Source organism: Manacus vitellinus, unplaced genomic scaffold, assembly GCF_001715985.3.
Source record: "Manacus vitellinus isolate BGI_N305 unplaced genomic scaffold, ASM171598v3 scaffold_18_pilon, whole genome shotgun sequence".
NCBI lineage: Eukaryota > Metazoa > Chordata > Aves > Passeriformes > Pipridae > Manacus > Manacus vitellinus.
This window is the reverse complement of record NW_021939324.1, coordinates 1,494,216-1,521,572: the sequence shown is the minus strand read 5'-3', so window position 1 is coordinate 1,521,572 and position 27,357 is coordinate 1,494,216. Positions and strand designations below refer to the sequence as shown.

At 37.4% G+C, this 27,357-nt stretch overlaps 1 protein-coding gene across 5 annotated transcripts in view; it reads left to right on the top strand.

The window, feature by feature from the left end:
- The window catches only part of FYB1 (FYN binding protein 1), a 40,837-nt gene that overhangs the window by 3,991 nt on the left and 9,489 nt on the right, over positions 1 to 27,357 (top strand). For 4 of the 5 annotated variants that reach the window (XM_018070501.1, XM_029959027.1, XM_018070499.1 and 1 more), the window contains exons 2-11: positions 1,759 to 2,887; positions 14,752 to 14,899; positions 16,429 to 16,478; positions 17,609 to 17,628; positions 18,488 to 18,534; positions 19,596 to 19,713; positions 21,827 to 21,983; positions 23,003 to 23,147; positions 25,990 to 26,018; positions 27,161 to 27,233. In XM_018070501.1, coding sequence (XP_017925990.1) covers positions 1,786 to 2,887; positions 14,752 to 14,899; positions 16,429 to 16,478; positions 17,609 to 17,628; positions 18,488 to 18,534; positions 19,596 to 19,713; positions 21,827 to 21,983; positions 23,003 to 23,147; positions 25,990 to 26,018; positions 27,161 to 27,233 — 1,889 coding nt within the window. In that variant the 5' untranslated portion in view covers positions 1,759 to 1,785. The remainder of the gene's footprint in view (positions 1 to 1,758; positions 2,888 to 14,751; positions 14,900 to 16,428; positions 16,479 to 17,608; positions 17,629 to 18,487; positions 18,535 to 19,595; positions 19,714 to 21,826; positions 21,984 to 23,002; positions 23,148 to 25,989; positions 26,019 to 27,160; positions 27,234 to 27,357) is intronic. The other variant, XM_018070500.1, reaches the window with a different exon arrangement.

Below are 27,357 nucleotides of genomic sequence, written 5' to 3'. Positions count from 1 at the left end.
AGTTCAAAATCAAAAGAGATCAAAGACAAAAGGCTTTATTATTCTCTCTTGCCTTTCTATTAGCTTAACTTTCTGTTTAAGGGGGTAAGATCAGTGTTTTGCAAGGTATTTTGGGAGAAATCTTAAATTATTAGTGGTACATATGTGTATGTCTGCAGTGGAATTCTGTGTGTGTGTGTGTGTGTGTGTGTGTGTGTGAGTGCATATGCATCAAACAGCAGTGGATGGCTTAAACCTGATAATTTCCGTAGTAAATGTGCACTTCCTCCCTTCTCTATATGTGCAAAAGAAACAACGTGGTGGTCTGGGTATAAATTTTATTAAGTCAATCTCGTTTTGGCTGCATTAAATGTGAGTAATTTGTACAACAACACAAGCAGTTTGGAAAGACTGAATTTCTTGGCAATGTTGAAAGACTGAGAAAGTTAACTTTAGGTTACAACTTTAGGTACAACTACTCCAGCATGACAGGCCATTTATGTAATGTGATACAATCAAATGGAAGGCAAAAGGAGCAAAAGCCCAATTGAAAAGCTCTTGTTAATGAAATTTAAAAAATCACTGAACACACGCTGAACTGTACTGACTGAAGACACAGTTCATTCCTCAATATTTAGATTTTTTCAAACACCTGTTTATTATGCTTTGTAGTGATACTTCCTTGTTTACAAACAAATTATTCAGAATCCTTCCTATTAATAACATTCCTGCTTTATGCTATTAGTTTTACATTTTAACTCACACACAAAATCCTGATCCTACTCAAACAAGTTGTGAATTGGATATGTCAGTGTATTTGCCATAGATGCACACCTGCTGCGACTGTCAGCTGGGAAAGGACTTCCTCTTTCAGGGGGCCCCTGGAGCCCAAAGCACAACAGGACCAGCTCACTCCCTTTGGTCCCATCCTTCACCGTGTTGGGTTTTGCTTGTGCTGAACTCAAATGTATTGAGCTTTTGTTTTCAGTTCATATTAAAGACTGGTCCAGAAAGTTACTCAATAGGGCTGATCAATTCAAATATTTATTTCTGAATGAAGCTGCATTTTATCCACTTGGAATTGTTCAACTTTTTTTTTTCCCCAAGAAGTTCAGTATCTTTGAAAGTATCTGGGTGCATTGTTTGTCATTTCTTCCCATTTTGCTTCACGTATTTTCATTTTCCATCCACACATGCACCATGTTTTTCAGATACAAAATGGAGAAGAGAAAGACGGACAAAGCAAGGGTGGGGGGAGCAGCAGGGAAGAACACTGCTGAGAATGGAAAGAAAAACTCACACACACACCCCTCAAATCAGAAAAATTTTTGTTTTCATGAAGGAACTTGCAGTTCTCCAAAGACTTGGCAGGAATAGCCCTAATATGGTACATTACCCAGGTCCTAGTACAATCTGTACTTCTCACCACAGACACTCAAATTTTTAGGTATATATTAATTTTAAAGTAGTAGTTTTTTACATTTATTATATGTCCAGTTCCCAATTCCAGATATAAACAGAAATTATAATAAGCCCAAAAGGAGCTACATGGGCACTCTCTAAAGGCAGTGCCTGAATGAAAATTTTAAAAGATTGTATCATCGAGGCAAGGATATAACAAAATGCTCAGCTTCTCTTAACCCTACAGGAAGATGTGCTAGCCAATCAGCAGTACCACAAGCCTCAGACCAGGAAACTCTTTAAAGTACAGTATGTGTGAACATTGTAACAGGACTTTCTCATTGCTCCTCTTTGTTTTTCTCTTCTTTGTGCTTTTAGCGTAGGAAGTCACATTTGACGTTACTCATGGAAAAATTTGAGAAGGGTAGCGGAGACAGAGAGGATGATCCTGCTCAAAGTCAACCCTTCAAAATCCCAAGAGAAGAAATTCCTGAAGGATTACAACAGGAAAGGAAAGCAGCATTTGAGAAACTAGCAAGTCAAGGAAATGCATTGTGTACTCCAGGACCCAGTACCTCTCATGAAACTGTTCATCCTAAGCCTCCTCTGGCAGTCAAGCCTTCAACTGATGACAAAAGAGAGCATGATCCAAAGCCATCACATTTGAACCCAGTGGCACAAAGGTTTGGTGTTCATCTTCAGCCAACTAACAGAGAAAATTATGGAAAAACTGAATGCACTAAATTCCCCATCAAAACCTGTGACTCGGCAAAAGGGGACCCAAAGCCTCTATGTCCAAAACCTGCAAGGAACAAGTTCCCCAGCTCTGCTCCTCCTGATAAAGAAGAAAATACTCTGGGAGAAAAACCAAATTCAGATTTGGCATCACAGAAGAGTGAGGCAAAACCAGCATTTCCAAAAGTAACTGGAATTAAGAAAAAGCTAATGTCTGCAGCACAGGAAAATGTACCCAAGCCTTCTCTCTTTAAAAAACCTTCTTTTAACATTGAGGTCTCTAACAATACAGACACTTCTAATAAATGTGGTTCTCTTCAAAGTAGTCTGTCAGGCCCTAGAACAAATACACACTCACTTAAGAAAGTAAAGGAAATGAGTGAAAATAACTCAGCTGCAGAAGCTGCAGACAGTCATCTTCCTAAAATATCTCTGAAGCCTGCTGGCCACTCACAGAGCTTATTTCAAGGCACCTCGAAAAACGTGGAGGAAGAGACTGAAGAAAAGGGAATGAGTGTTACCAAGACCACCATTGCCAAGAAAGTCAACCAGGAAGGATCAGATTCTTCTAAGTTTCATAAAATCAATACAGCACTTGGTACAGAAAGGTCATCAGATGAATCACGAGAGAAAGAGGATGGGGACAGGAGTTCAAGATGCCCCAAGCGAAGGGTTTGGGGCCCAGTGGTCAAGATGGCCCCAAACCCACCAAAGCCCAACAGACCCCCACATGTGGAACTACGAGGATACCAGAAGAGCGCCCCAAAAAAGAGTAAGTCCACTCCGTTCTTTCTGTCTTGAGTGTTGGCTTTTTGAAGCATTTAGTATCAGGTTAATTTCAGACGGAATCCTCTCTTCTGTTCAGAAATAACATGGCACTGCTGCATCAGACAACCCCTTAAAACTTTAATTTATGCTTGTGTACAATCTATGTTTCCGTACAGGACAGAAATTAAAATTATATTCTCTATTCTCCAGCAATAAAGAGCAGGATGAATGCTTTCCGTATTGGGTTTATTTGTTTTTCAAAACTGCTTAGATACAGCTTTAACTTGTGTCAGGGAACATATTCTCAACAGACATTTAAGTCCTGATTTCCTATAAATGAGATGTTGGTGTCCTGTTCTTGACAGTAACTTCATGGCCACAGCTTGAGGGCCACCAAAATATTATATATATGATATTGCATATATTAAATCATAATCTGTAGTAACCACACTTTTTTTTTCCTTTTTGCCTTTCACAATGACTAGTCACAGCAGGAGTCTAGAATTTGAGGTATTTTAAAGTTTGTGACCCTGGAATTTGATGCATTTTAAAGTTTGTTTATAAAGTTGAACACTATGCAAAATGACAGAATTAAATGTTCTTACATGGAGCTGCAATGATTTTATACCCAGATCTGAATTTGGACTCCAAAACCTTCTCCCAGACTTAGCGTTTTCTGTTAGGTTTGGATGACTGCAGTAGTGTGGCAGCTAGTAGTACCTGAGGCTCTGTCTCATTATTTTTTGAAGAACCAAGTCTCTGAACTGTATAATGGCCCCAATATTAAGGCTTGTCACTCGCTTTCTGTAATATTTGAGATGGTCTTGCATCTGACCAGATGTCTGTAAATACATTTGAAATATCTGACAGGACACAAATCCCTGTGAAAAAAAAAAGAAATTGCTGTGACTCCATTTCTGCAAAGACTACTGTTTCAACAAACTGCTTTCACTGCATAAGAGAAGCTCAACAACAGTAGAAGCTGTTTCTGAGACACTCAAAATATGCCTTTGAAAAGCTCGCATAAAAATGTAGATTTCTGAAGTCAGACCCACATATCCACTGTGACCTCCTTGAAGGAAAGACCTATTTGCAGAGATTCCAAATGTCTTTGATTCTCCCCTAGATCACCTCCATTTCAAACTTTTGGGTTAGGGTTTTTCCTCAACAGCTTTTAGTCACTCTTTGACAATGCCAACTGACAAATGTTTAAGTTTTATAGTAGCTGAAGGAGGCTCTCTGTTTTTCTCTTCTAGCAACAGGTGTTCGCAACTATGAATGTGTAAGAAATACTGATTGCATTTCAAAATCAACATTTTAAATTATATGGTGGACAGGGAACGTCCCTCTCAGTGCATGAGAGAAATAAGGACTGAAATAAAAAATTATTACTGTGTTACATTTTTATGGGATTTTCTTCTTTTTTTCTTTTTTTTTTTTTTCCCTTGATGCACTGCTGTCTGTGTTGAGCACAGGAAGCAAAGAATATATTCTGTCCCTATATATATTTTTTTAGGTCACGTAATTTTAGCCTGTTGTGTCCTGTGTCTAACTGTATGCAGTTATACACATTTCACCTCTGTTAGTTTTCCTTAACCATTTCTCTTAGATTTAATTCAACAGATCAAACTTTGATTCTTAAATTTTTGTTGTAGTTAGTGGGAAAGGGAGATGCCCAATGATGTGATTTAGAGCTCTAAAGTACCTGACAGTGGATGCTCTGAGTAATTCCACGCTGTGCATATGCAGTACATCAGGTACGTTCATGTAATTTTGTAGATACATAGTTTGTCCTTGTACTTTCTGTGTCTAGAACACAGTATGGCTTGTGCTTCAGCAGTTCTTAATATATATAAGGCTGGTTTTCCTGAGACAGAAGATATGAAAAAGCTCAGAGTTGACTTTCTCTACAGACAAAAAGCCTTCCTAAAAACACAGAGTCTGCATGCAACTATGTATTGTGTTACCATTAATTCCACCCAGAAATTAGGAACATATCAGTAGCAAAAAAATGTACTTTCTTGTCAGCTGCCATATTCTGGTTTTTACCTATTAGCCTATAGTTAAGGAAATCCAAGATCAGGCCAAGATCCTCAAATGGTGCAAATTTGTGTATCTCTTTAAAAGAAATACGCCAATATACAATGTCAATATAGAAACGCAGAATTTTCAGCCAATTACACCAGCAAATATTCTGATTAAATAAAAACAGGAAGAGTTTTGCTAGCTAAAATTTTAAGAAGCCCTGACAAAGGCTGGAAACAAAAAATGACAATTTATGTTTTAAAAAATACATTTTATGGTTTAAGTAATTAATGGAGGAATTATTTTTATTTGTTTGCCTGTTTGGTCTTTATTCAATTTTTTCCTGATTTCCATTCAGTTATAGACACAAAGCATTTTTTTCAACTTCTTTTTAAAACTGAGGGTTAGAAATATTTATCCTGTGCATTTTAAATTAACACTATGAGCAGGGCTGTAAGAATAATACCAGAACTTTGCTAGAAGTAGGGTCTCCACTAACCAAGAGTTAGTGCAGCCATTAGATTGGATGAGTCACACTGGGAACTAAGGATGGAGCTGCCCAGCATGGTGGCACGGGTTGTTTTCCAAACGTTACAAAATGCACACCCAACTAAGTAGAACAGAAGAATCAGACATGATCTTCTCTATCTCACAGTCACAGGCTCAGGACAAGACTGAAAGATTTAGAAGCCACATTAGTGAGAAGCTGTTCATAGAGACCCTGAACTTCAGCCTTCCCCCACAGAGCTGGCATGAAGACCCTGATGTTCTTTAATTATCTTTAATTAATGCAAAGCATTCCTTTGTGGCCAGAAGTCTCCATAGAACAGTTCTGGCGGACAGCCCAGGGGACCTAGAGTGAATCCTGAACAAATTCCTTTTCAGATCAACAGTTATTCACTGTTGCTGTATTTCTTAGAACATAAGTAACAAAATCTACCTGCTTTGCAAGAGCAGTTAAACTGAAATGTATTCTTTTTTTCTTTTTAACTGTCATTTCAAGATTCAAAGTAATGTCAGGAAGACACCGCCCCCACAGAACAAAGTCTTCCCGCTCATTACTGTGTCCTGATAAACAGCAGCTTGCCATAGTTTCTTAATTTGGCACCATGATTCAGGTGCTGAATAAAAGAAGAATAAGCAAATGCAAATAGTTTTCCCATGCAACAAAGTTTTCTGAGATCTAACCTTCAGAGCTTTTGGTCTGTATTAGGGCAAAGGTTAGGCTTTGTGTTGTCGTTTGAGAAGAGAAAAGCTTTACACATGGTGGTTGTTACATTTGTGTTAGGGGTATGTGCCTGCACTGCAGAAAAACTTGTACTGCCTGATTTAAAATAGGAGTTTGAATTCTGCTTTCTCGGAAGTATCAGTTCACCCCTTTCTCCTTGTTTGTTCTCCTTTCCCAGGAAAGCTGTTTTAATGGGTTTTGTACATAAGTATTCACAGGGCATGAAGTAACATTAAATGTTAGATGCTGAAGGATGTACCTTTGACACAGCAGTCTTAGTCACACGTGGGAGAAGAATTTAAACCATCCACCACGTCTGCTTGAAAACTCAGGGATGCTAGTTTGGTGTTGGCATTGTTGTGGATTAGAAATTTTCACCTAGTCCTGAATAAAACTTCTGTAGATAACAAATGTCTTGTTAAGGAAAGTTTGACTATTGATGTGTTACCATTTTTCAGTCAAGTCAGTCTTTAAGAAATTCCTATCTGGGCCTGTGAATGCATGACAGGTTGGTAAATTCCTCTGTTATGTCCCATTACAGCAATTTTCCCTGAGAGGAGATCATATTTACGTCAGTTAAGAATCAATAATTCTGAACCGCACATGTGCTCTCTAGTTCAGAAATAATACCAACTGTACTCTTTTATAATAAACATCTGAGATCTTAGGAAAAAGAAGAGAAGTAAAGTCATTTTGCTGGCAGCTTTCCATGTGAGGTCACAACCATACTGTTGCTTCCAGAGGAGAACCCCATCTGGGCTGACCTCAGTGGGATCATACATGTACAGGTGAAGTCAGTTGGAGGCTGAGAACCCCTTGTGCTCCACACATCCCTGAACAACTGGTGAACCATCAACACTGGGGCTTCAGCTAGGGAGAATATTTTGAGCTGTATGATGACCAATGAAAGGATGCTCTGTACAGAATTTAGGAGGAAAAAAAAGAGATATGGAAGAAAATTCTCACTATTTATATTTTGGGTTATGTATGTGCAGTCCTCATTGAGGTTCTGTTCTATGATGGATTGTGTACCCGCACAGTGACATGACTCTTTCAGTTGGGTAAGACAATCAGAGAGAAAGGAGGAATTTGAGGTGCATTGTCAAAGTTATCATAACACTCTTTTGGCAAAGTAATTAACAATAAAACCCCACTCCCAAGGACAGTAAATGTCTTAACTGTCTTTGCAAAGCTGCTTAGAATAAGTCTATTGCTGTTTCTTACTTGATGGCAAGATGATACAGCAGCTTCCAAAGTTATAAATAACTGAGGATTTTTATTTTTTTTTTAAATCACATGGTGTCATGGCTATTTACTGCAGAATTTGGATTTAAATCTTAGAAGATTTTTCTTTTCATACCTCAGTGCCACACTGAATAAAGTTATGCAACAACTCAGTATTAAGGTGTAAGGGGATAAAAGAGAATTGTAACTCGAGCAAACCCTCTGCTTCTAAGATAGATGAAACTAAAAATAGGTGATGATATCTGATGACACTGTTCAGGGTGGGGTAGCAGTCACTGTGTGTAATGATGTGATGCCAGTGATTGCACTGATGAACTGTATTATGTATTATTACATTTCATGATGTTGATGTCTACTTTTATTGGTCCCCCATATATTTAACTGAAAACTATAGAAGTGATGATCACATAGATCTGCCAAGAACTTAACTTTCCTGGATCTGCTTGAAAACAACTACAAAATCTGGAGAAGAATTTGTATGTAGTTTTTAGCAATTCAGCATTCCTCTAAGGACATTTGTTTTTCTCCTTCTCTGAGAGAACCCAAACCATTCCTGTTTCAGCAGCATTATACTGAGAAACAGTACACCTCTGAGAAATAGCAGAGTCAATCTTTGAAGTTCCTAGAACTGATGAATGATGTTCAACTGGAATATAGTCGAAGCTGTGCGTTTATCATGAAAATCAGACTGCAGCATATGAAATCCCACACAATGTACATGGTTTAGTACAAGTGCAATGACATCACCTGTGTGGGCCCCCCTCCAAAGGAGTCATCTTGCTCATGCGAGTAGTATAAGGTCAGTTTCATTCCTTCCTCATTTCAGTATTGTTTCTTTGGCCATTTTTCAATACTTCAACCTGTAAGTTCCACAAGACCTGTTGAATTAAATTTCTCTCAGTCTTTTAGCTCACATCTTCATTCTCCAGCTATAATTACATGCATCGTAACTACAGAATATGCATGTAAGACCAAATTTTTCAGTGAGCAAGACAGAAAATTTTTCAGAATTTTTAAGACATTCCACAAGAACATTAAAGGTATGGAGGAAACTCTGACACTAAAGTTTTTGAAGCATTACATTTAATTGGTCAAGGGTTTATCATCTAACTATGCTAAAATATGTGGACAAAATTGTAAATTAAACTGCTAGTATGGCTTACAGAACTGAAAAAAAAAATCACTGCAATTTAAAAATTAATTCAGCCATCCTGATAGAAATATACATGAGACAGTTATTTATCTGCCCAAGGAAACAGGTAAACTTAATACACATTATAGATGACATGGATCTTGAAGGAAACCAACACTGAGTGTTTCTTTGCAGGTGATTTTCTGAGGGCAACTTGCTGGTTTTGTGCATTAGGCAGGAAAAGTACACAAAAACCATTGCAAATTGATATTTAAATTCATTTTCCTTGATTATTTGCTTTAATGTACTGAAATTTCTCTTTGAGCCGAAAGTCCTAACTGTTCAAATAATATTTCCTTAGCAGCTCACAGATGTAAAACCTATGCAGTAAGCATAATGTTTGAATTTGAAAAAATAGGTATTATACTGGAGCAAGTACTTTTATCTTTTTATTTTCTAGACCTATTTTGGTCCACAGAAAGAAGCACTTTTAATGAATCTTTATCATTTGGTTGCATTACATGGGTGCAAAAGTTAATAAGTTGACTAGTTAAGATAGTTATCTAAATAGTTCATTATAGAAAATATATAAACAAATAAAAATAATAGTTCATGATACTTTATACATAGAAAACTTTCAGTCATTCCTGAAAGCTTTAATTATTAAATGTTAAAATAAATATTCACTATTAATAGAGATAAACAAAATACCAAGCATTTCATAGCAAAGCTGCTAGGAAGACTTTGAAATAGTATCCTAAAAGGTTCATTTTAATAATGAACATTCCTGAAGTCATTGGTTTCCACTTGAAACTGAACCCTCCCAAAATGTGTCCATTTGGAACAATGATGTTCCTTGTTTGCAGATGCTGAAGAGAAAACCTGCAGACCTCTACTGTCTGAATGCAAGACTTTGTTGCCTTGGATTTTTTATGAAACTGATGTTTTATATACCATGTATGATGTAATTATTTTTCAGATTGAAAAATTCATTTATGAAATTATCATTTTGTTAGTTTGGGAAATAGATAGTCACATTTCAAGTAAACTTTTACCTTTTCATCATTCTACACATTTTTTTTTGCCCTCTCTTTCAAATATAAATGAGTTATGAAATATTTTAAATTATTACTATCTTACATGTCATCTGTTCCAATTGCTTTTTTCTTGCATATGAAATGATACCATGCAATGTAAAATTAACTGGCTCAGGTTAATACTTCTTATTAAAAGCAGAAGTAATCATTAAAGCTTTTTATCAGACAATGAAAAGTTTCAACTGCAGTTCAATTGAGAATTAATTTTTTGTGTTCCCCTTTACATAAGGATAGGCTTCTGTGTAGGATTACACATCTGTAGTTTGAAATCACTTATGCCAGTCAGCACTGCCCAGATGAAGCTTTACAAATATCTAACCTCATATTTAGACACAATAAGGCTCAGTCCTGCAAACTTTACATACTGAAGTACTTTGGATGCAACCTGTGGTCTTTCCTTTGGGAGTAAGACTATTACTTATGCTTAATATTTTTCAGCTATCAACTTTAAATGTAGATTTAGACTCTTGCTTTCATTTTCCTTCATCTGTTTGTTTCTACATACATAGAATGGGAAAAATCGCCTACCAGGTATCATGTCTCGGACTTAATATGTCAACTCCATGACATTTTGAGAATATAAGGCATTGAATAGGTGTTAACACCCATAAGCAGTCTTTTCATCTGTTCTGGAAACAAGATTTTCCAGTTGAGATCAATAAGAAGTTCTGCTTAAAAGAGGACAAATTCTCCATCTGCTTTGATCATGTTTCTCATGATGTATGAGCAACCATCAGGAAAGTGATCTTAAAAAGGATGGTGAATTAGGTCTCCATTTTCCCCTTTTCCCTTCATGCACCTTTTTTTTTTTGGAGGTGATTTCTTTTGTGCAAAGATGAAAAAGAGAGATTTATCATCCAGCTGGAAGGAGAATCAGGAGAAATGAGGAGAAGAAAAGAAAAGAAAATTAATAAAAGATTTTACCCTGTCATTTCTAAAAGTGGAATCTAGACTCAAGGAGAGCAATAATCACAAACTTTCTATGGTCTTTGTTTTGCATGAGCAGTGTTGCAAATGAACTTTGTGTCTCTGTTGTCACAGTATGTCTGTCAACAGCATAATCAAAAGCACTGAGCTTCAGCAGTGTTTTACATTTACCTGCTCACTTTGAGCAGCTCCCAAGCAACATAACTGTGAAACCTGAAACCATGGCTTGTATCTAAACGAAAATGCAGTTAGGGAAGCAGAGCAGAGCACAGCTCTCTGCACATTACGAATTAGGTAGGAAGAGGGTGATCAGCTGCTGCAGATGTTGTTGTAGGTTCTTAAAAAACCCTCTGTAAAACCCAGAAAACTTCCCAGATCTTGAATGTAGAAGTGGTGAAATGTTTTGCAGTAAGACTGAAAAACATGTTGTGTTTGCAGTGTAGCTCAAAAGTGGTTTGCATTACGGAACTGTGCTTCTTTCAAAATGCAAGATTTTTTACTGTGTAGCTGCTTAAAAAATCCTTAAGTTCTTTTTTTATGAAAAATATAAAAATTCATTAAGAATTTTAAAATTCTGGGCATTTTTTTCCTGCAGAATTTTTGGAGTCTCCCTGTTGTACCTGATCATTGTCAGGTTTTCTTTAAGTTACTAAAAGAAGGAGTCAGCACCGCATCACGAGCTCACTGCGTCAGGGGTCAAAGGGAATAAGCTTTCACCAAGGCCATACTCTAGGCCAAAGGAAAAGTGGGGTAGTCTTCTTTTTAGGATATGAAGTCAAGAAACAGTTTTCCACTTGCATGTGCAAGAGACTGTCTTGTTTCTTACATATGGCTATGCATTTAAGGTGAAGCAGATGCGATCAGAGTGAACTCAAAACGGAAGGTAGAGCAATATGCGTTGCTATTTGGTTTTAGTTTTGTTTAGAAATTTCTAATTCAGTTTTGAACCAGAAATTTCTGGGTTGAGGAAATTAATAGCTTAGATGCTACAACCTGATACTTTAAACATCATTAAGAGTTCATTCTTTGCTGTTAAGTCTGGACTGCTTAGAGGCTAGAGGCCAGGCTGATGCATTAGGAAGAGAATGTGTTGCTGATAATATCAGTACAGTTATTCTGAGCTAACTGGGATTTCTAAGGCACTGTTGGCTTTGAGAGCAGGTACACATTGTTGCTGCAATTCAGCCAAGTATGAGAAAAATACAAATAGCTGAATCCAGATCACCCTCTGCTAGGATGGGATATTTTCCTGATTCAAGGGACATATCAAAATTAATATTTGCCACTGTTGTCAGGTAAAACCTTTCTGCCAAATAACCACATTCTATTGCAATACAAATTTGATTGATCAGCAGGTATTGTATCATCAGTGAATGGATGTTGAGCTGCAGGTGTGAGTGCTAAAAAATGTGGCTTTTTTTTCTTCTACTCTTTCTGTTCTGGCCAGGTTGATAATTGGTTATTCATCTTCATCTGCATCTCTTTATTCAGTGTAGCACAGCATGTGAAAAGTTCAGTCCTAAGAAGAGGGGAGAGGCTATTTGGAAACTGAGGTGCTAGTGGTCAAAGCTACCATACAGTGATCATCCCTAGCACTGTTTCCTGTGATGAGAATGCTTTAGGTGCATGTGAAGCCAGAATGTAGTTTCAGTTTGAATTCTTGATCTAAGTGTCTGCAGCTGACTGCAGTTCCACTACCTGCACAGAGCCTTTCCAGGTTTTCAGAGTTCCAAGTGTCCCAGACACAAAAAAACCCAAACCAAACCAAACAAACAAAAAACCCAAACTGGAATCAAAATTAAATGCTCCACTAAAATAGGAAAAAACACACTATTGAAATTTTATGATAGCTTTGGCTCATCAGGCCTGATTAGCTTTTTTATACTGCTTACCACTTTCCTATCTAACTCATCCCACTATTTCCAGTATTTGAGGTAAAGCATTTTACACCTACATCAGTCTCAGTCATAAGTGCGGTTAATTACAACTTTAAGGCAGAGAAGAGTCCATTCTGATAGTTAGACAATAAAGAGCATTATTTCCATTATTATGATGATCATTTAGTTACTGTTAGATTACAATGTACATAAAAAGGACAGATCACTCAGCCCTTATACTTAAAAATAAGCACTAAATCTAAAATGCATGTGGTGTCCTTTCCTGGCTCAGTTTCCTATTGCCTGGATTTGGCTTCCAAGGCATATCAGATCCGAGAAGTGTTATACACTGAGACTTGGGCAGAATTTTTACTTTAGTCCTACAAACTAATCACAATGAAGTAACACAATATGATGACATAATGCTTTTATGCATGTTGTGCATATACACAACACTCCATAAGGGCAACAGAAATCTAACCACAGAAAAACAATATAGGATATCCTGTTAAAACACAAAAATAAATTTGAGAGTATCATTAATACCAATTTACATGCCTTTTATGAAAAAAAAAAAAAAGAAAAAAAATCAAAGTAAAAAACCCCTTCTTTCTGGTTGCTTTCTTTGGCTAGAATCTAGAACTCAGCTGCAGATATATGTTTAAGTAGTCAGTGCTATTCATCTTTATAAGGGGTTTCAGAACAATAAGAGATCATAGCAGATGAAACCTGTGGATGAATAAAGCCTGTGAAGAGTTAAATGCTACCACATCATCCTATGAGACCCAGATACAAGAGCACAATCATGTGTAACCTTGGCTCATTTAAGCAAAGTTTACCTTTATTCAAAAGCAAGCATATATGTTGAATGAAGAAATGTGTTCCTTAACAAAAACACAAAAGAATCCACCTGTTTAATCAGCAGTGTTGGGGCTATTAGTACTTTGCTATTTAAGTAATGAAGGAATTTACAGGTTTCAAATTCACTCTTGTTGATGTGTATGTTAGCAGGTTGGTCCATCCAGCCATGAAGCAAAATTTCTCCATATATTTTTGAGTTCTTCGGTAATAAGTAGACAAACTGTCAAGGCTTGATAATTTCACTTTGATTTCCACATCAGACATGAGAGGTCCTTCTGAAAGTTACCAATTCCCCTTTTCCTGTCTATCCCAAAGACAGAATTTTGGACATCTCAGCAGCTAAAAAAAAGTCTTCCAGTAGTTTTTGTAACTTTATGTCTTGATATTAAACATTACTAAGTATTTGTTGTTGTTCTGTGTTTAAGGCAATTTTTTCCAGTGGTGTGAACATTTTCTTTCCTGACAAGATTTTAATTTCCACTGTACAGATGTGAACTTAAAGAAAATCTCCAGAAGAGAAGGGGGTTTCTTTTCACTTGTAGTTGGTGTTAACTTAACTCTGAATTTCCTTTTTCCTGCTGTTCTCTTCTTCCTTGGATTTTGTTGGGCTTCCCCCCATGTGGCTGGGGACAATTCTTTTTGGGTAGCTTTTAATCCACTAGTGATAATTCAGAAAAAATTCTAGGTTTAATATCATGACATCCAAACAGTGATTGAATTTGATTGTGTTGAATAAATTCTCTCAACGTGAACTCTCAAAGCAATGGTTACTATGGTTTGTTTGTGACTTATACATAGAGCATGAACTCAGTGCAGCACACATGAACACCAGCTCGCTCATGAAATTATGGCTTCTCTGCCTGGTGCACAGCATCATCATTTTTTTAAGACTACACCTGTCTGTTGAGGGGGTAGCTTCTGTGCAGATTCTTAAACTGCGACTTTTCTAGTGGAGGCTTGCTAGAAAATTATGTCCAGCCTTGTAAAACTTTCATTAAATACATATTTGAAGATGTTCAGGGACCAGTATATCTTTTAATAAATGCCCAAATATATTTTTATCTCTCATCCTTTCCCTTAAAACTCTGTCTCTGAGCAAGAAAAAGTCATCAAGACTGCATAAGTACTCACATGAAATTCTGCAGCTGGTTTTTCCAAGCAGATTGTGGAATTATATTATAATTTAGTTTCAAAGCACAGGTACTTATATATACTGGATGGCCTGTGAAGTTTTTGCATCTTGTTCATGTCTTGGCAAAGACATTTTCAAGGCTTTGTGCAGGCAGTACATTCTGCTATGTAGAGCCTCTTCCTCTCTACTCTGGTAAGATAATGCAACAAAGATTTATAAGAAGCAGGTTCAACAAAATATATTTGCTCTGGTATGTGTTCAGTACTGATATTTTACCCAATACTTCATGTAAAACAGCAAGGTTCTGTCCTCAGCTTGATACATCAATCTGTTCTTTATTTCAGCAGCTAAAGGTTTGAAACTCACAGCACCTTCCTCAGCAGCATCTGCCCCACAGTTACCACCTCCTCCACCAATCTCTTACCCAGCCCTGCAGGTTAAGGCAGCTCCCAGTCTGCCTCCCAGAAACATCAAGCCCAGCTCTGAAACAAGGTAAGTGAACGTAAACCTCAAGCTCTTTATTGTTTCACCTTTTTCTAACTGTTTTTTGCTCATGCAGCTGCAGATGAATACTACAGGAGTCCCAGGTTTCTGGGGGAGTGAAGTCTTACCACTGTCCTTGTCTTGCCCTGGCCTTGTCCTGTCTGGAATTAGTTTTTATTAGTTTGAACCCTTCATCTATTCAGTTGTTTCCCTGAATTGCCTTAGCTATAACAACACTTTTTTTGCCCTGTTGTGGGGGCTGGGGTGGGGAGAAGGGAACAGACTGAGTTTTTATTTTGAACCTGTTGAAAGACTTCATACATGGGTAGAAAAACAGTTGTAATAAATAACTGAAGGTTTACCCTGCATTTTTCTGGGGTAAGAGAGCAAGGAGAGTGGTAACTCTGAGAAGCCTCTGTCAATACAGGGCTCCCTTCTTAATCCTTCTTTGAAGACTTGCATACAAAAGTGGAACCTCTGGTGAAAAAAAGTTATAAGTACTTTGATCTTGTGTCAAAACTGACTGGAATCAAGCTGAGCCTCAATAAGGAGATGCTCTCTGGCCAACAGTTACTGCAAAGAGCAGCAAACAACAGGCAGGGAGTGTTGGTGTGTGCCAACACAGGGCTCTGTGTCACTGTGGCCAGAGTGACAGCATCACTCCAGCCTCAAGGCCACGGCACCTGCAACAGCCATCCTGGGTATCCTCATCTTCACCTTCAGTGACCTGCGAAATTTACCTCCAGATGGCCCTTCTGGTCTTCCATTCCTGTGTGCTCTCTGGGGTCTCCCCTCCACTGAAAACTTGTGCCTGGGTGCTGACACTTGTGCTTTCACCTGTCTCTGTGCTTTTGCTATGAGGCCAATTTTAGAACATCCCATTCTGCTTCAAAGTCCATTCTTTGATTACCCTTCTTGGATGATCACTATCAGCCCTAACTCTCTTTCAGCTGTTACAAGACATATTAAAGTTAAAAGTCCCTGATATTACTAGTTATATTCTCAATCAGTTGGACAGCACTTTTAAATCTAACATCAGAGACCTTTTACTTGGCCTAACCTTACACTACTGCTTCTCTTGTCCCTTGTTTAGACTTAAAGCCCTACAAGTCAAGGAGTAGTCTCAGAACTATATTTAACATTGATCAAAAGTCTCACGTTATGCTTGTGTATTGTGTAAGAAGCCTGCACCTGCAAGGATAGTTTAAAAGCCCAACATATTTTTTCATTCAGTCAGCCCATCTCCTGACTATATTTTTCATACCATACTCATCTTTATGGTATCTGAGTGCCTTTGGCTTATTTTGATCTTTTATTCTCAAGATCAAGGTGTCCCCATCTGAAACACCAAGCCACAATCAGGAAGAATAATTTAAAGAATCTTGTTTCTACTAAGTAGGATATAGAGCTCAATAGACTGTCCAGCCATTGTACAAAATAGATGGAAAAAGCAGCAGGACAATGGTGGATGAAAATATAAATATAAAATATAAGACCGCCTTCATAGGTTTCACGTGTCCACTTTTTCATACTTACAGAAATCCAGAAAATGAAGAAAATTATGATGACGTGGAATTTGTTTCGCAGGGTAAGATGCATACATTTTAATCAGTGGCAACTATGAGAAGCTGCAAGAAAGTTGTATTTATAAGATAAGCAAAAGAATATATTTTCTATGTGTGATTTGTGTAACTTATTATACTAGTTCTGTAGTTTCATGAGTGAAGATGGTTGTCTCATAACACTAACTGTTCTACTGTTCTATGATTAATATGACAGACTTTCAGGAACTGCTTTAAATAACTTCCCTCTTACCTCCCTCCCTCCCTCCTTTCTTTTTTTTTCATTAGAAAAATGCTAGGACTGTAAATTACCAGATTTTTTAAATCTGAACCAAAATGAATGCTGTTCTTTCAGAGCTGAAGTTGTGTGGTCTGGTGAAGGAGGCACTGGCTTATACTTGCTAAAAAAAAATAAAAATTGTTGACTGTGCTTTTAATGTTGCTTTGTGGTCTGCCTCAATTAGAGGCAGTGAGCCACTGTGTTGTACCAGGAGCAGCAGAGAAGCAGATTGTGACATAAAAAATTTCAATCTGCCTTCTGATCTCTCTTTGGGGGGACTCAGTCTGTGCCAGGCACAGTGTGCATCATTTAGTGTGCTGGCCATCCCTGACGGACAGCAATGCAGACTGTGGAGCTGAAACCGAGCTTGTCTAACCTAACTCCCTGCAGACTAAGGAGGAAGCAGGAAAGTCACAGAGCTTCTTCTTCTGCAGCCCAGGGCAGACACTGCCTTAGCCAAAGGGCCTTTGGCCTCCTTATTCAGCTGTGGGGCTGGTGCAAAAAAGTTCTTTGAGATCTGTTTGGATTTCTTAGGTTTTTAACCATGACTTTCTCATATAAATATGCATTTTTGTAAACAAATAGTATAGGTAAATTTTTCAATGTCACTAAAGAATCTTTAAAACAAATTTTCCACTTTTAAAACACAGAGTTAAATATGCTGTTTGTAGATATTTTTATTTTAGAGTGTACTATAAAACCACTTTGGAAGAATTCTGATTTTTGCATTCATTACCTCATTAAAAACCTGGAGTCTGCACATACTTCTGATTAATATCACTTGTATTATTAGCAGTTTAAAACAGTTAATGCTACAATTAATTGTTTTGTGTACAAGAAAAAATAAATACCCAGTTTTTGTTTTTCCTCCCATAGGTCATGGAAGTACACAGGGGGTAAGTGCTATCCTCCAAGATAAACCTATCATTTTTAGCAAAAAACTACCAAATTTATTAAAACCCCTTAAATGAATTAGAAAATTAATTGCAGAAATGATCCAGTATATTGACAGTAAGTTGTAGAAGCACTTACTTATTGTGAAGGACAGAAATAAATTCAGGTAAGCAGAATAAACCAGAACTAATTTTCAAAGCTGACTATACAGCAAAAATTGATTAAAAAAAAAAAAAAAAAAAAAAGTCAAAAGTACACGTTCTAATAACACTGACATTTCATTTCACTACAATTTTCCAGAAACAAGGATCCTGCTGCATTCTAGTAAGAGAATATTTCAGTTAGTATTTCAGTTAAGCACAGTTTTATATTGGTATGCTTAAATACCTGGTTATAGGAAGACTAAAACTGTCTCTTGGACCCTAATCTTAGCCCCATTTAGATCATTAACATTCCAGTTTAAATAGTGCAAACTCTGCCACATTCATCATAGCAGTGCAACCATCAGCATGGATGCAGATTTTTCAGGACTAATGTTGCGATTAAAATGTCCCCTTAGGATTAAGTAGTGTGCTGGTGTGATTCTAACAATCCAGGACTTCATAGTTGTGGTATTGTAAAAACAAAGGTGGGGAAAAAAGAATAGTGGGATTGTATAATGTAGTAACTTGTTTTGGGAAGATTAAAGGAATTTGTGTTTGCATTTTGCTATAAATGTATTTTATATAGTTTATGTGAAGCTTACGTAGCAGGCTCAGTTTCTTCATATCTTTCCAATTGTACTTAGACCATTTAAAACTGATTTTGTTTGTTTGTTTGTGTTTTGTTGTTTTGTTTGTTTGTTTGTTTTTTGTTTTGTAGGGCCAAAAAAGTGATGTAGAGATGTATGAAGATATAAATGACATCAGGTAGCAATTTTAAACTCTATAACCTATTGTATCTTTATTACTGTCTTTGTTAACAAAGATATTTCATCTGGCACAAAAGTGTCATTCCACTGCAGTCCCTGCCAGGGATTATTGTGTTCATTTTCACCTAAAGAAAGTCCAGTTGTTCTAAGGTTCTTTTCTAGTTAGATCTGCCATGCCTCGTGCTGGAAAAACTCCTGTAATTAACTGATGTTGTTACTGTGATTGAGGTAACAGAAGACTGATTTCTGATCTGAGGAACATGTCTGAACCACTTCTTGGAATTACAGTCTAGTTCTCTAAAAAATAAGCTCAGCTCAAGATACTATGGTACCAGATAGATTTTTGTTGTGGTTGTTTTTCTTGCTTTTCAGATAAATTGTCTCAGAACTCCTGTGGGAGGCTGGATTGACAGTTTTCATTGCCTGAGTACACTAGCGAGAATACAAGTTCTCTTATTCTTCTTCCATTTAGACCTTTACTTTGAGGACTCTTTTGCCCTGGTAATATCTAAATGTATGGCGTTTGCTGTATTACAATAGCCAATTCCCTTCAAATAAGTAGTAGATGTAGAATACTTCAGATTTAGAAGGACTTTCAGCAAAAATTTTTTGGTGAATTCCCTTTGCAAATAAGTGATATTAATACATGTTTTATAACCCAAGCAAATGATCTTCATTCTTCATTTTTTTTTAGTATAATTTAAGCATATCAGCTTATCAAAACTATCCTAAAAAAGGAATGAAACTGCTACCAGTTTCCAAGCTTGTTCAACACAATTGGGTCAGGGACATTTAGATACACACATGTAGAGCTGGTATTTTACCTCCAGGTAGCCTTTCCTGGTGTGCTGTCCCCTTAAGGACAGCCACTTTAAATTATATATGTAGTAAAGGATTCCTTACTCTATTTGTTGCAGCTTCACTAGAGTTTAGAATCCATAGCTTTGATTTCACTTGGAGAAGTCTTTTTTTATCACATGTAATTTTTTATCAACCTTGAGTAAGGAAGCTCTAGGGAAGATTTGCTTCACACATTCATTCCTGGCAATGCACTTTCAGATCATCAAGGGAAAAAGAGAAGAAGCAGAACAAAGAAGATAAGAGAAGAATGGAACAAGAGAAAAAAGAACAAAAGGAAAAAGAAAAGAAAGAACTGGAATTAAGGAAGAAGTTCAAAGTAAGCTTTTTGTTTTGTAATCTGGCCAAAAACACGTAAGAAGGATTATTTAGCAGTGTCAAGTTCAAAATACACTTCTCATCTAGTTACAAAATTATTTGTTATGGTAGGTAGTTCAAACACCTGAATAAATTCTGAATAAAGTTTTAAACTACCCTTTTATGTTGGGCATATACTTGACTTCAAGCTCCCCACTGATGGCAAGGACTTTGTTCAGTGCCTTTGCAGTTTTCCTTAAATTACCTTCACAACTTCTTTCCATGTTAAAAAACAAAAAAAAAAAAACCAAAAATACAAAAAAACCCCCAAAACCAAAAACAAACAAAAAAACCAAGCAAAAAAAAAAAAATTTGTTTTCACTTTTCTGTTTCTAATGATTTGCATCATTAGAATAGCACCAAAAGTCTTTAATAAAAGTGGGAATTGTATCCCGTATACTTAGTGTTACTTGCTTTGCTGTAGTCAGATACAAAAGTATCTAGCCCTTGAGAGATTTCATAATTGCAACATATTGCCCTTGCACTTGGCATACAGGTATCTAAACGGATATACAGCTTAAGTGGGGAGGAAGTGAATAGGGCATGTGTAGGGGAGCTAAAGTCTGTGTCTCAGGCTAAATCATGAGGCAGTTCTTTCTGTTATTAAATAATATTTATATATCTGGTGGTCAGCATGCTCCCACAGTTTGCAAATCAGCCAGCCAGTTTCTCTAAACTAATATCTGTTCACAATGCTCCACTGTGCTGCTTTCAGTGTCATTGTACATAGTGGGCAGCTTTGTTTTATTTCCTATTATGTTCAGTACACAGTAAAGCCATAGTGATTGTCTCACACTGAGGCCTTGGTCAGCTGTGGAGAGACTGGCATGACTTGATAAGCAAATATTAAAGAACCACTTAGTTAATAATAGTGGATTAACCACTCCTGTGAAGTGTAGGTATTAGTGCACAGAATGCTTTTAGCTTGCAGACTGTTGTCCTACAGCCATTAAGGAATGTTATTATATTTAAATAAATTTTAGTTGGTATTTTTTTTCACATTTATTCGCCACCTATACACCTATATTCCTGACCTATTCTCTAATTGGCAAGAGCACTGTGCCTCTGAAAGGTCATATATATCTTAAAGTAACAAATACTACAATCCAAAATGGTTTCTCCATAATGTAAAGATCCCACAGAGCAAATCCTAAACTCCAGTAAACAGTGTGATCATCTCTTGTGAGTATTTGCAATATCATTTATAGAAAAGAATTGTAAACACAGAGGATTATGTGACAGACTCTTTAATGTTAATGAATTTTATTCATGTGATTTGTATCAGCAATAGTGTGGCCAGCAGGACCACAGCAGCGATTGTCCATTTGTACTTGGTACTGGTGAGGCTGCACCTTGAATCCTGTGTCTGGTTTTGGGCCCCTTGCTACAAGACAGACATTGCTGTGCTGGAGAGAGTCCAGAGAAAGGCAATGGAGCTGGTGCAGGGTCTGGAACACAAGTTCTATGAGGAACAGCTGCAGAAGCCTGAGGTACTCAGCTCAGAGAAAAGGAGGTTCAGGGGAGATCTTATTACTCCAAACAAATACCTGAAAGGAGGTTGTGAGGGGTAGATTGGTCTCTTCTCCCACATAACAAGGATTAGGACAAGAGGAAGTAGCCCCAAGTTGTGCTGGGGGATATTTAGTTTGGATATTTCTTCCATTGAGCTCAGTGATCTCAGAGGTCTTTTCCGACATAAAAGATTCTGTTTTGGTGAGTGGTTCTGCTGGAAATACATGGAGATGTGCACTGGAATTAAATATGTCTGTTTTGTAAACTCATGAAAGGCTCCATAGTTAGTTTGTTGGTTTTAGTTTTTGTATTTTTGTGATTTTGCCAATCAGTTCAACTGGTCTACTTCCATGCTGTTCCCCTCTCTTTTAATCTCTGATTATTAATTTAAACTAGGTAGTTGTGGTGGCAGAAAGCCTTTCTGTTTATTTGCCTAGGCCACTTTAATGTCAATGAAACAAGTAATCATCATAACTGTTATTTTTTCTTTCATTCTGAATGTCTGGGAGAAAAAACCTCCATTTTCCACATCTGTGATTTATTTTGTTCCTTCTTTTCTGCAGTTAATGAGACCCATTGAAGTTATTCATCAGGCACGAGCTTGTGTTGACTACAAAGGGGGGAAGAATGAACTGACTGTCAAAGAGGGGGATAAGATTGAAATCATTCGCCTCACAGACAACCCAGAAGGAAAGTGGCTGGGCAGGATAGGAGAATGCTGTGAGTTCTGTTTCTCCCTTGTGCTCCTGAATGTTTTCACTGTATGACAGCAAACAGGTGAGCATTACACCAAAGAGTAGCCTTACCAAGGCTGAGTCACTGGCCACCATAGTAAGTAATTACCACAGTTTGCCCTCCTGTGCCCAGCTAGCATGAAAGGTTTAGTTCATATTATGAAGGTATTGCAAAACATGATGTAACATTTATAGGCACTAAAATAAGTCAGGTACAATATGCTGGAACCTTCGTTGACACACTGAGAAGCAATTCCCTGTCAGCTTTCAAATAGCATCAGAACTGGGCACTCTGCAAGTAACAAGGATCGCATTTTTTCCTGTCTTTCTCTTAATCATAACATTGGTGTTCCTAAAATAGAAATAGAGACTATAAGGACCAGTTCTAAGTCTTTATCTTGTTTCAACTCCTACGGAAATTTTCTAACTGATTTTTAGTTTTTATTTTGTCTGAAATCCAAGATGTTTTTCTAATTGTATAAATATCATCAGTGGATCTGTGAGTGTGATAAAGGGGTTGATGATCTGGCTCCTGGGTTATAAAAGACTGATCCGTTAAATCAATCAAAATTATTAAAAACACTTGCATGATTTTTAAGAGGACTGTCTAAAATTCCCCTCAGGAGATACAGAGTTCCTCATCTTAGGCCAACTGTTCTGATGACCTAAAATATGCGCAAGACTGCAGTGGTTCCAAGGTTAGCTGAGAAATGGAGTCTGCCTCATGATTCCAGGAGTCTGCAGTCCAGAAAATTCTGAGCTAGCACCTGAGAAGCAAATAGGGGTGAAGTTAACTTGACACCACCTGAGGAAGGCTTAGTGGGGAGACAGATCTGAGATTTGTATTTGTGTTGATGGAGAGTCAAGCTTAGGCTGCTTGGAATGAGACACTTTGAAAGTTTTCAAAACTCATTAAAAAAATTTCAGTTCTGAACCTTCTGTTAAACTCATCCCTTTACCATGACCTTTTAAAACTGTCTCTGCCTAATGATTTCATTCATTTAGATGGATACATTAAAACAACCATGGTAGAGATTGATTATGACTCTTTAAAAAGAAAGCAACGAGCACCTACTGGAGTCAATGTGGAATTTTCAGAGTGTGACATGGAAGTGTATGATGATGTTGGAGAGCAGGAGAGCTTGATGAGGTATGTATAAGGAATACATGGAAAGAAAAAAGTAATTCATCCCAGTCAGCCTAGCCAGGGGAAGTTTCACAACAACAAAGCCAACTCTTGTCATGGAACAGTCATTTGTATAAGAAACATGTAAGTTGGTTAGAGGAGCATAAATGAATTCTGTAATCCATTATCTGTAAGCTCCCATATTCAGGAGGAATTCATACTATTGGAAGAGGACCTACACTATTGCAGTCCAAAACAGAACAAAATGCAAACCATACAGGATTACAAATCATATGCAGGAAGTGCAGTTCTCTTCACTCCCTCTCTTCTCTCATCCTGTCTTTTGAAGTCATGTAGTCCCTTTTCTAACATGAAAAAATAAAAGACTCTAAAAGCAATTCACTGCAGGAGGGAACTCCTGATCACCCCCATTGCTTTCATGAGCCTCAGTGTGAGTCCATAAGTCTTCTTTTGAAGGGAAGGGACTTCTGGAATCAAGTTTAAGATGGCCCTTCAGGAAAGAGTGTGGCTAATGAGTTTAATCCTGAAAACAAGACCTCTCAAGTTCCATGAGATGGGTATGAGCTTTTTTTGACTTTTTTGACTTCACCAGAAGCTTCTTCTCTATGGAACGGTCTCACACGCATTTGCAATGCAGTGCTCCACTGCATACTCTCTACTTCAATATGTCATCTTTTTCATGTCAAACAGATCTGCAGTTAAGATCTTCTTCGTACATTTCTCTAAGTGCCACCTCCAGCAGCAGATCAGATTTGCAGGCTGGGAAATATCCTAGTGACCTTGTGACAGGAGTCAAGGCTATCACACAACCTAGCATGACAGTGGTACCCTCCATTACCAGGCCTCACATAAAAGCCTGCTTCTGAAATGTGATGCAACAAACTAGTGCTCAATCTCCACTATGTGTCCAGATGTGCAGGAACACATAGCCTGGGACAAGGTATCTGCATACAGCTGCAAAGAATTTCCATATGTAGGACAACCATCTTGAAACAGCCATTACCCCTGCTTTCACTGCTTCCCATGAGGCTTCCTAACTTTGTAGGCCTACATGGAATAAAAGGACTGAAGCTGGCTGCCTGCTGAGTGCAGCTGATCCTCAGTTGATAGAACATTCCCACTGAGCTCCAGAAACAGCACTTGGAAAAGTCTGCTTTCAGGCTGACATTCTTAAGCAACAAATCTGATACTTCGCCAGCTTGCTCCATATCAGTTTTCCTCCCTGCACATTGGCCTCATGGCTTCGTGACCTAGCGAGGAGACTTGAGTTAGTTGTTTTACATTTTAGGTAATCTCAGCAATAGTTACTTTATTGCAAAAGTATCTTTGGCCAATCCTTCTCACTATGGCAAGAATCACAATTAACCATCTCAATGCAAGGTATTTAGAAAATCTGTTGAATGTAAAAGCAAACAATAATACTGACACTGTTGTGTACTAAAATAATAGTGTATTCCAAGGAACTTGGAAGGATGAATGATTTGCTCAGATTCATTAAATCTTTTAAGCTGTATTTTGACATTTTTATCTTCTCTGGTGATTAATAGCATTCTGTTAAGTTCTTGAGCATGAATTATTGGAAGGTCTGACATACATCAACATGTTTTGAAACCACTGTAAGAATACCATTCTAAAAAAAATCTCTTGACCAAATAGTATTAGCTCATTATCAGCAGTATTGCTAATATTCGAAAATTAATAAGTGATCACGGCTGTCGTATTTCAGGAGTTCTTGGCGCAAAAGTTTGACAGATAACTTGGTTCGATGTATGGTTTTAAGTAAGACTCTAACTTGGAAGTAATCTCAGCTACTGTGAACCTCTCAGGGTTTTTTCAACTACTATTAGAACATTGGGCTAACACAGAAACTTTGAAATGTTAGAAACATGCAGTTAGAGGTTTAAATTGTACCCAATGAAAGCTAGTTGAGCAATAAATTAATTTGTTTAACATTTCATTTCAAGAAGATCCCTCATAGGGAACAAATCTAAAGGGTCTGGATGCACTCTGTAGTGTTCAGTTGGATTATATTTTTATTCCCATCAAGTTAGACTACATGACCCCCTGAGGTCACTTCCAACATAAATTATCATATGACCCAAAGGCATATTTTGTACTTTAGTTTAAAGATATGAACAAGAATATAAAATATATTCTAAATATAGTAAATCATTATAGCTGTAGACATCAATTTGCATTTCGTTGAAAATGACACTTCATTGGAAATTGCTAACAATTGCTAACAATTAGGACCCAATATTCTGCTTATATGAAAAAGTGCACCTTCACTGGCTTGAAATATCTGCACTGATTTGTGAAAATAAAGAATTTGCTTCACAGCTTTACTTATAAAATACTAAGGATCGTACTGATAACCCTCTTATTCCCCTTTCAATTCCTTTGAGCGATGTATTAAAGCACTCTTTTATGATTTGTAACTAATTACTTCCCAGAAAAAAAAAAAATGAAGCATTTTTCCTGCTTTACCAGAATCTACTAAGAGTTAATTTTTCTTCATCTAGGCCCTAGTTCATGTCTGAACTAGATTACACATTTTCTTTGGCATTAGTAAGAATACAAACTACTTATTTGACTGTAAGAAATTGATGTGAGTGTGGTGAAAGCAGACAGAAAGGAAGAGCTGGCACATTTAGTTATTCCCCACATAGAAAACACAAGCATGTGTCTGAGCTTCCAGTGCAGAACTGGTAATGTTCAGCTGACATGAACATGAGTGCCGAAAGTTTTAGAATTAATAACTGAAAAAGGGATGGGTGATCATGATGTTTTCTTTTACTCAAGGATGACTGCTCTTCTCTAAAATGTCTTTTGTTTGCTTTTCCAGCCTAGGTTCTGACAATAGTGGAACTGGAAGTAAGTTCTACATAAACATTTTGGGGGAGTTGTTAGTGTGTATTTTTTACAGCTTCCAGATAATGCACTAATTACCCATAAGCATATTAAATGTTTGCTAACGGGCAACAAACAAGGAAGTATAGTAGCCAAATTACCTTCCCCACCACTTAACAGGAACTTGAGTGAGATAGAAGTTTTGTCTTCAGATACTGTGAATCACTAGCAAGACAGATGACCAAACTTGGGTTTTGTGTGTGTGTGGAGGTAAATCATCCCACAAAACAGCACAGATATAGCTGTCAAAATACTAAGATGAGCAAGGGTTTCTGCGCTGGAGAATTCTGGTTCTGAAAAAGCCAGTAATACTACCAAATAAAGCTGCATTTTGCTAACAGAGTTAAGGGCAACTTCAGTTACAGTAATACACTGGAGTCCCAGATGCAGGAGCTCCACGCTTTAAGAACACACATTCAAACCCGGTTTCCCCTTTGGTAGCCTATATATTTATATAGCATTCTCTGCTGATCACAAGAGCACAGCTCATCTTCTCAGCTTAGAGTTTAGATACTGGTCATGGCAGAAGCATCCCCTGGCAGTACTGAATGGAGCTGCTGCCAGCTAAGTACAGATTTCAGTGATTGCTCTGACCGATGGCTGGAATTGCACATGCAAACTGAGCTAACTCTGCACTGAAGGAGGTGGGGCCCAAAGGTCAAAACTGAGGCCAAAATGGGGAGCTTACATTGCACTTATCTCTGACTTCCATGGATGAAGACAAGATGTCCCTTACTAAGAGTATTGGTCTGGCATCTTCAGTTATCACTTGAGTCACACATAAAAATTTAAAAGTCATCCTAGTGTCTGGGCCGAATCAGCCATTTAGAATTTCATTGACTACAGTGTAGAAGCATACGTATTCAGTATCCATGCTCTTGTGATGGGTAGTGCCACATTAAAATTCTGTGGATGGCATTCCCAACTGAGATAAGTCTAAATCACTGTTTTAATAAACAGACTGTGCTGGTTTACAGAAATATTCCATTTACAAGGATATTACCTAAACTGCATACATGTCTAATATAGTCAAGAGGCCTGTAATGAATACCCTATTCTGCAGCATTAAATATATTTGCATTAATTCATTGTTTCATCTGTTAAAGATGTGTTCCCACCTCTTCCTCCTTCTAATCAAGATATTTACGATGAAATTGATGATGGAGATCCCATAGCAAGGTAAGGTTTTATATAATTTAAATAATTTTCTACTTTAACAGAATGTTTTCAGGTTTTAGTATTTTTTAATTAGACGTAATAATTAGCAAGTATTAGGATGATCAGCAAGTGGTTATATATCAGT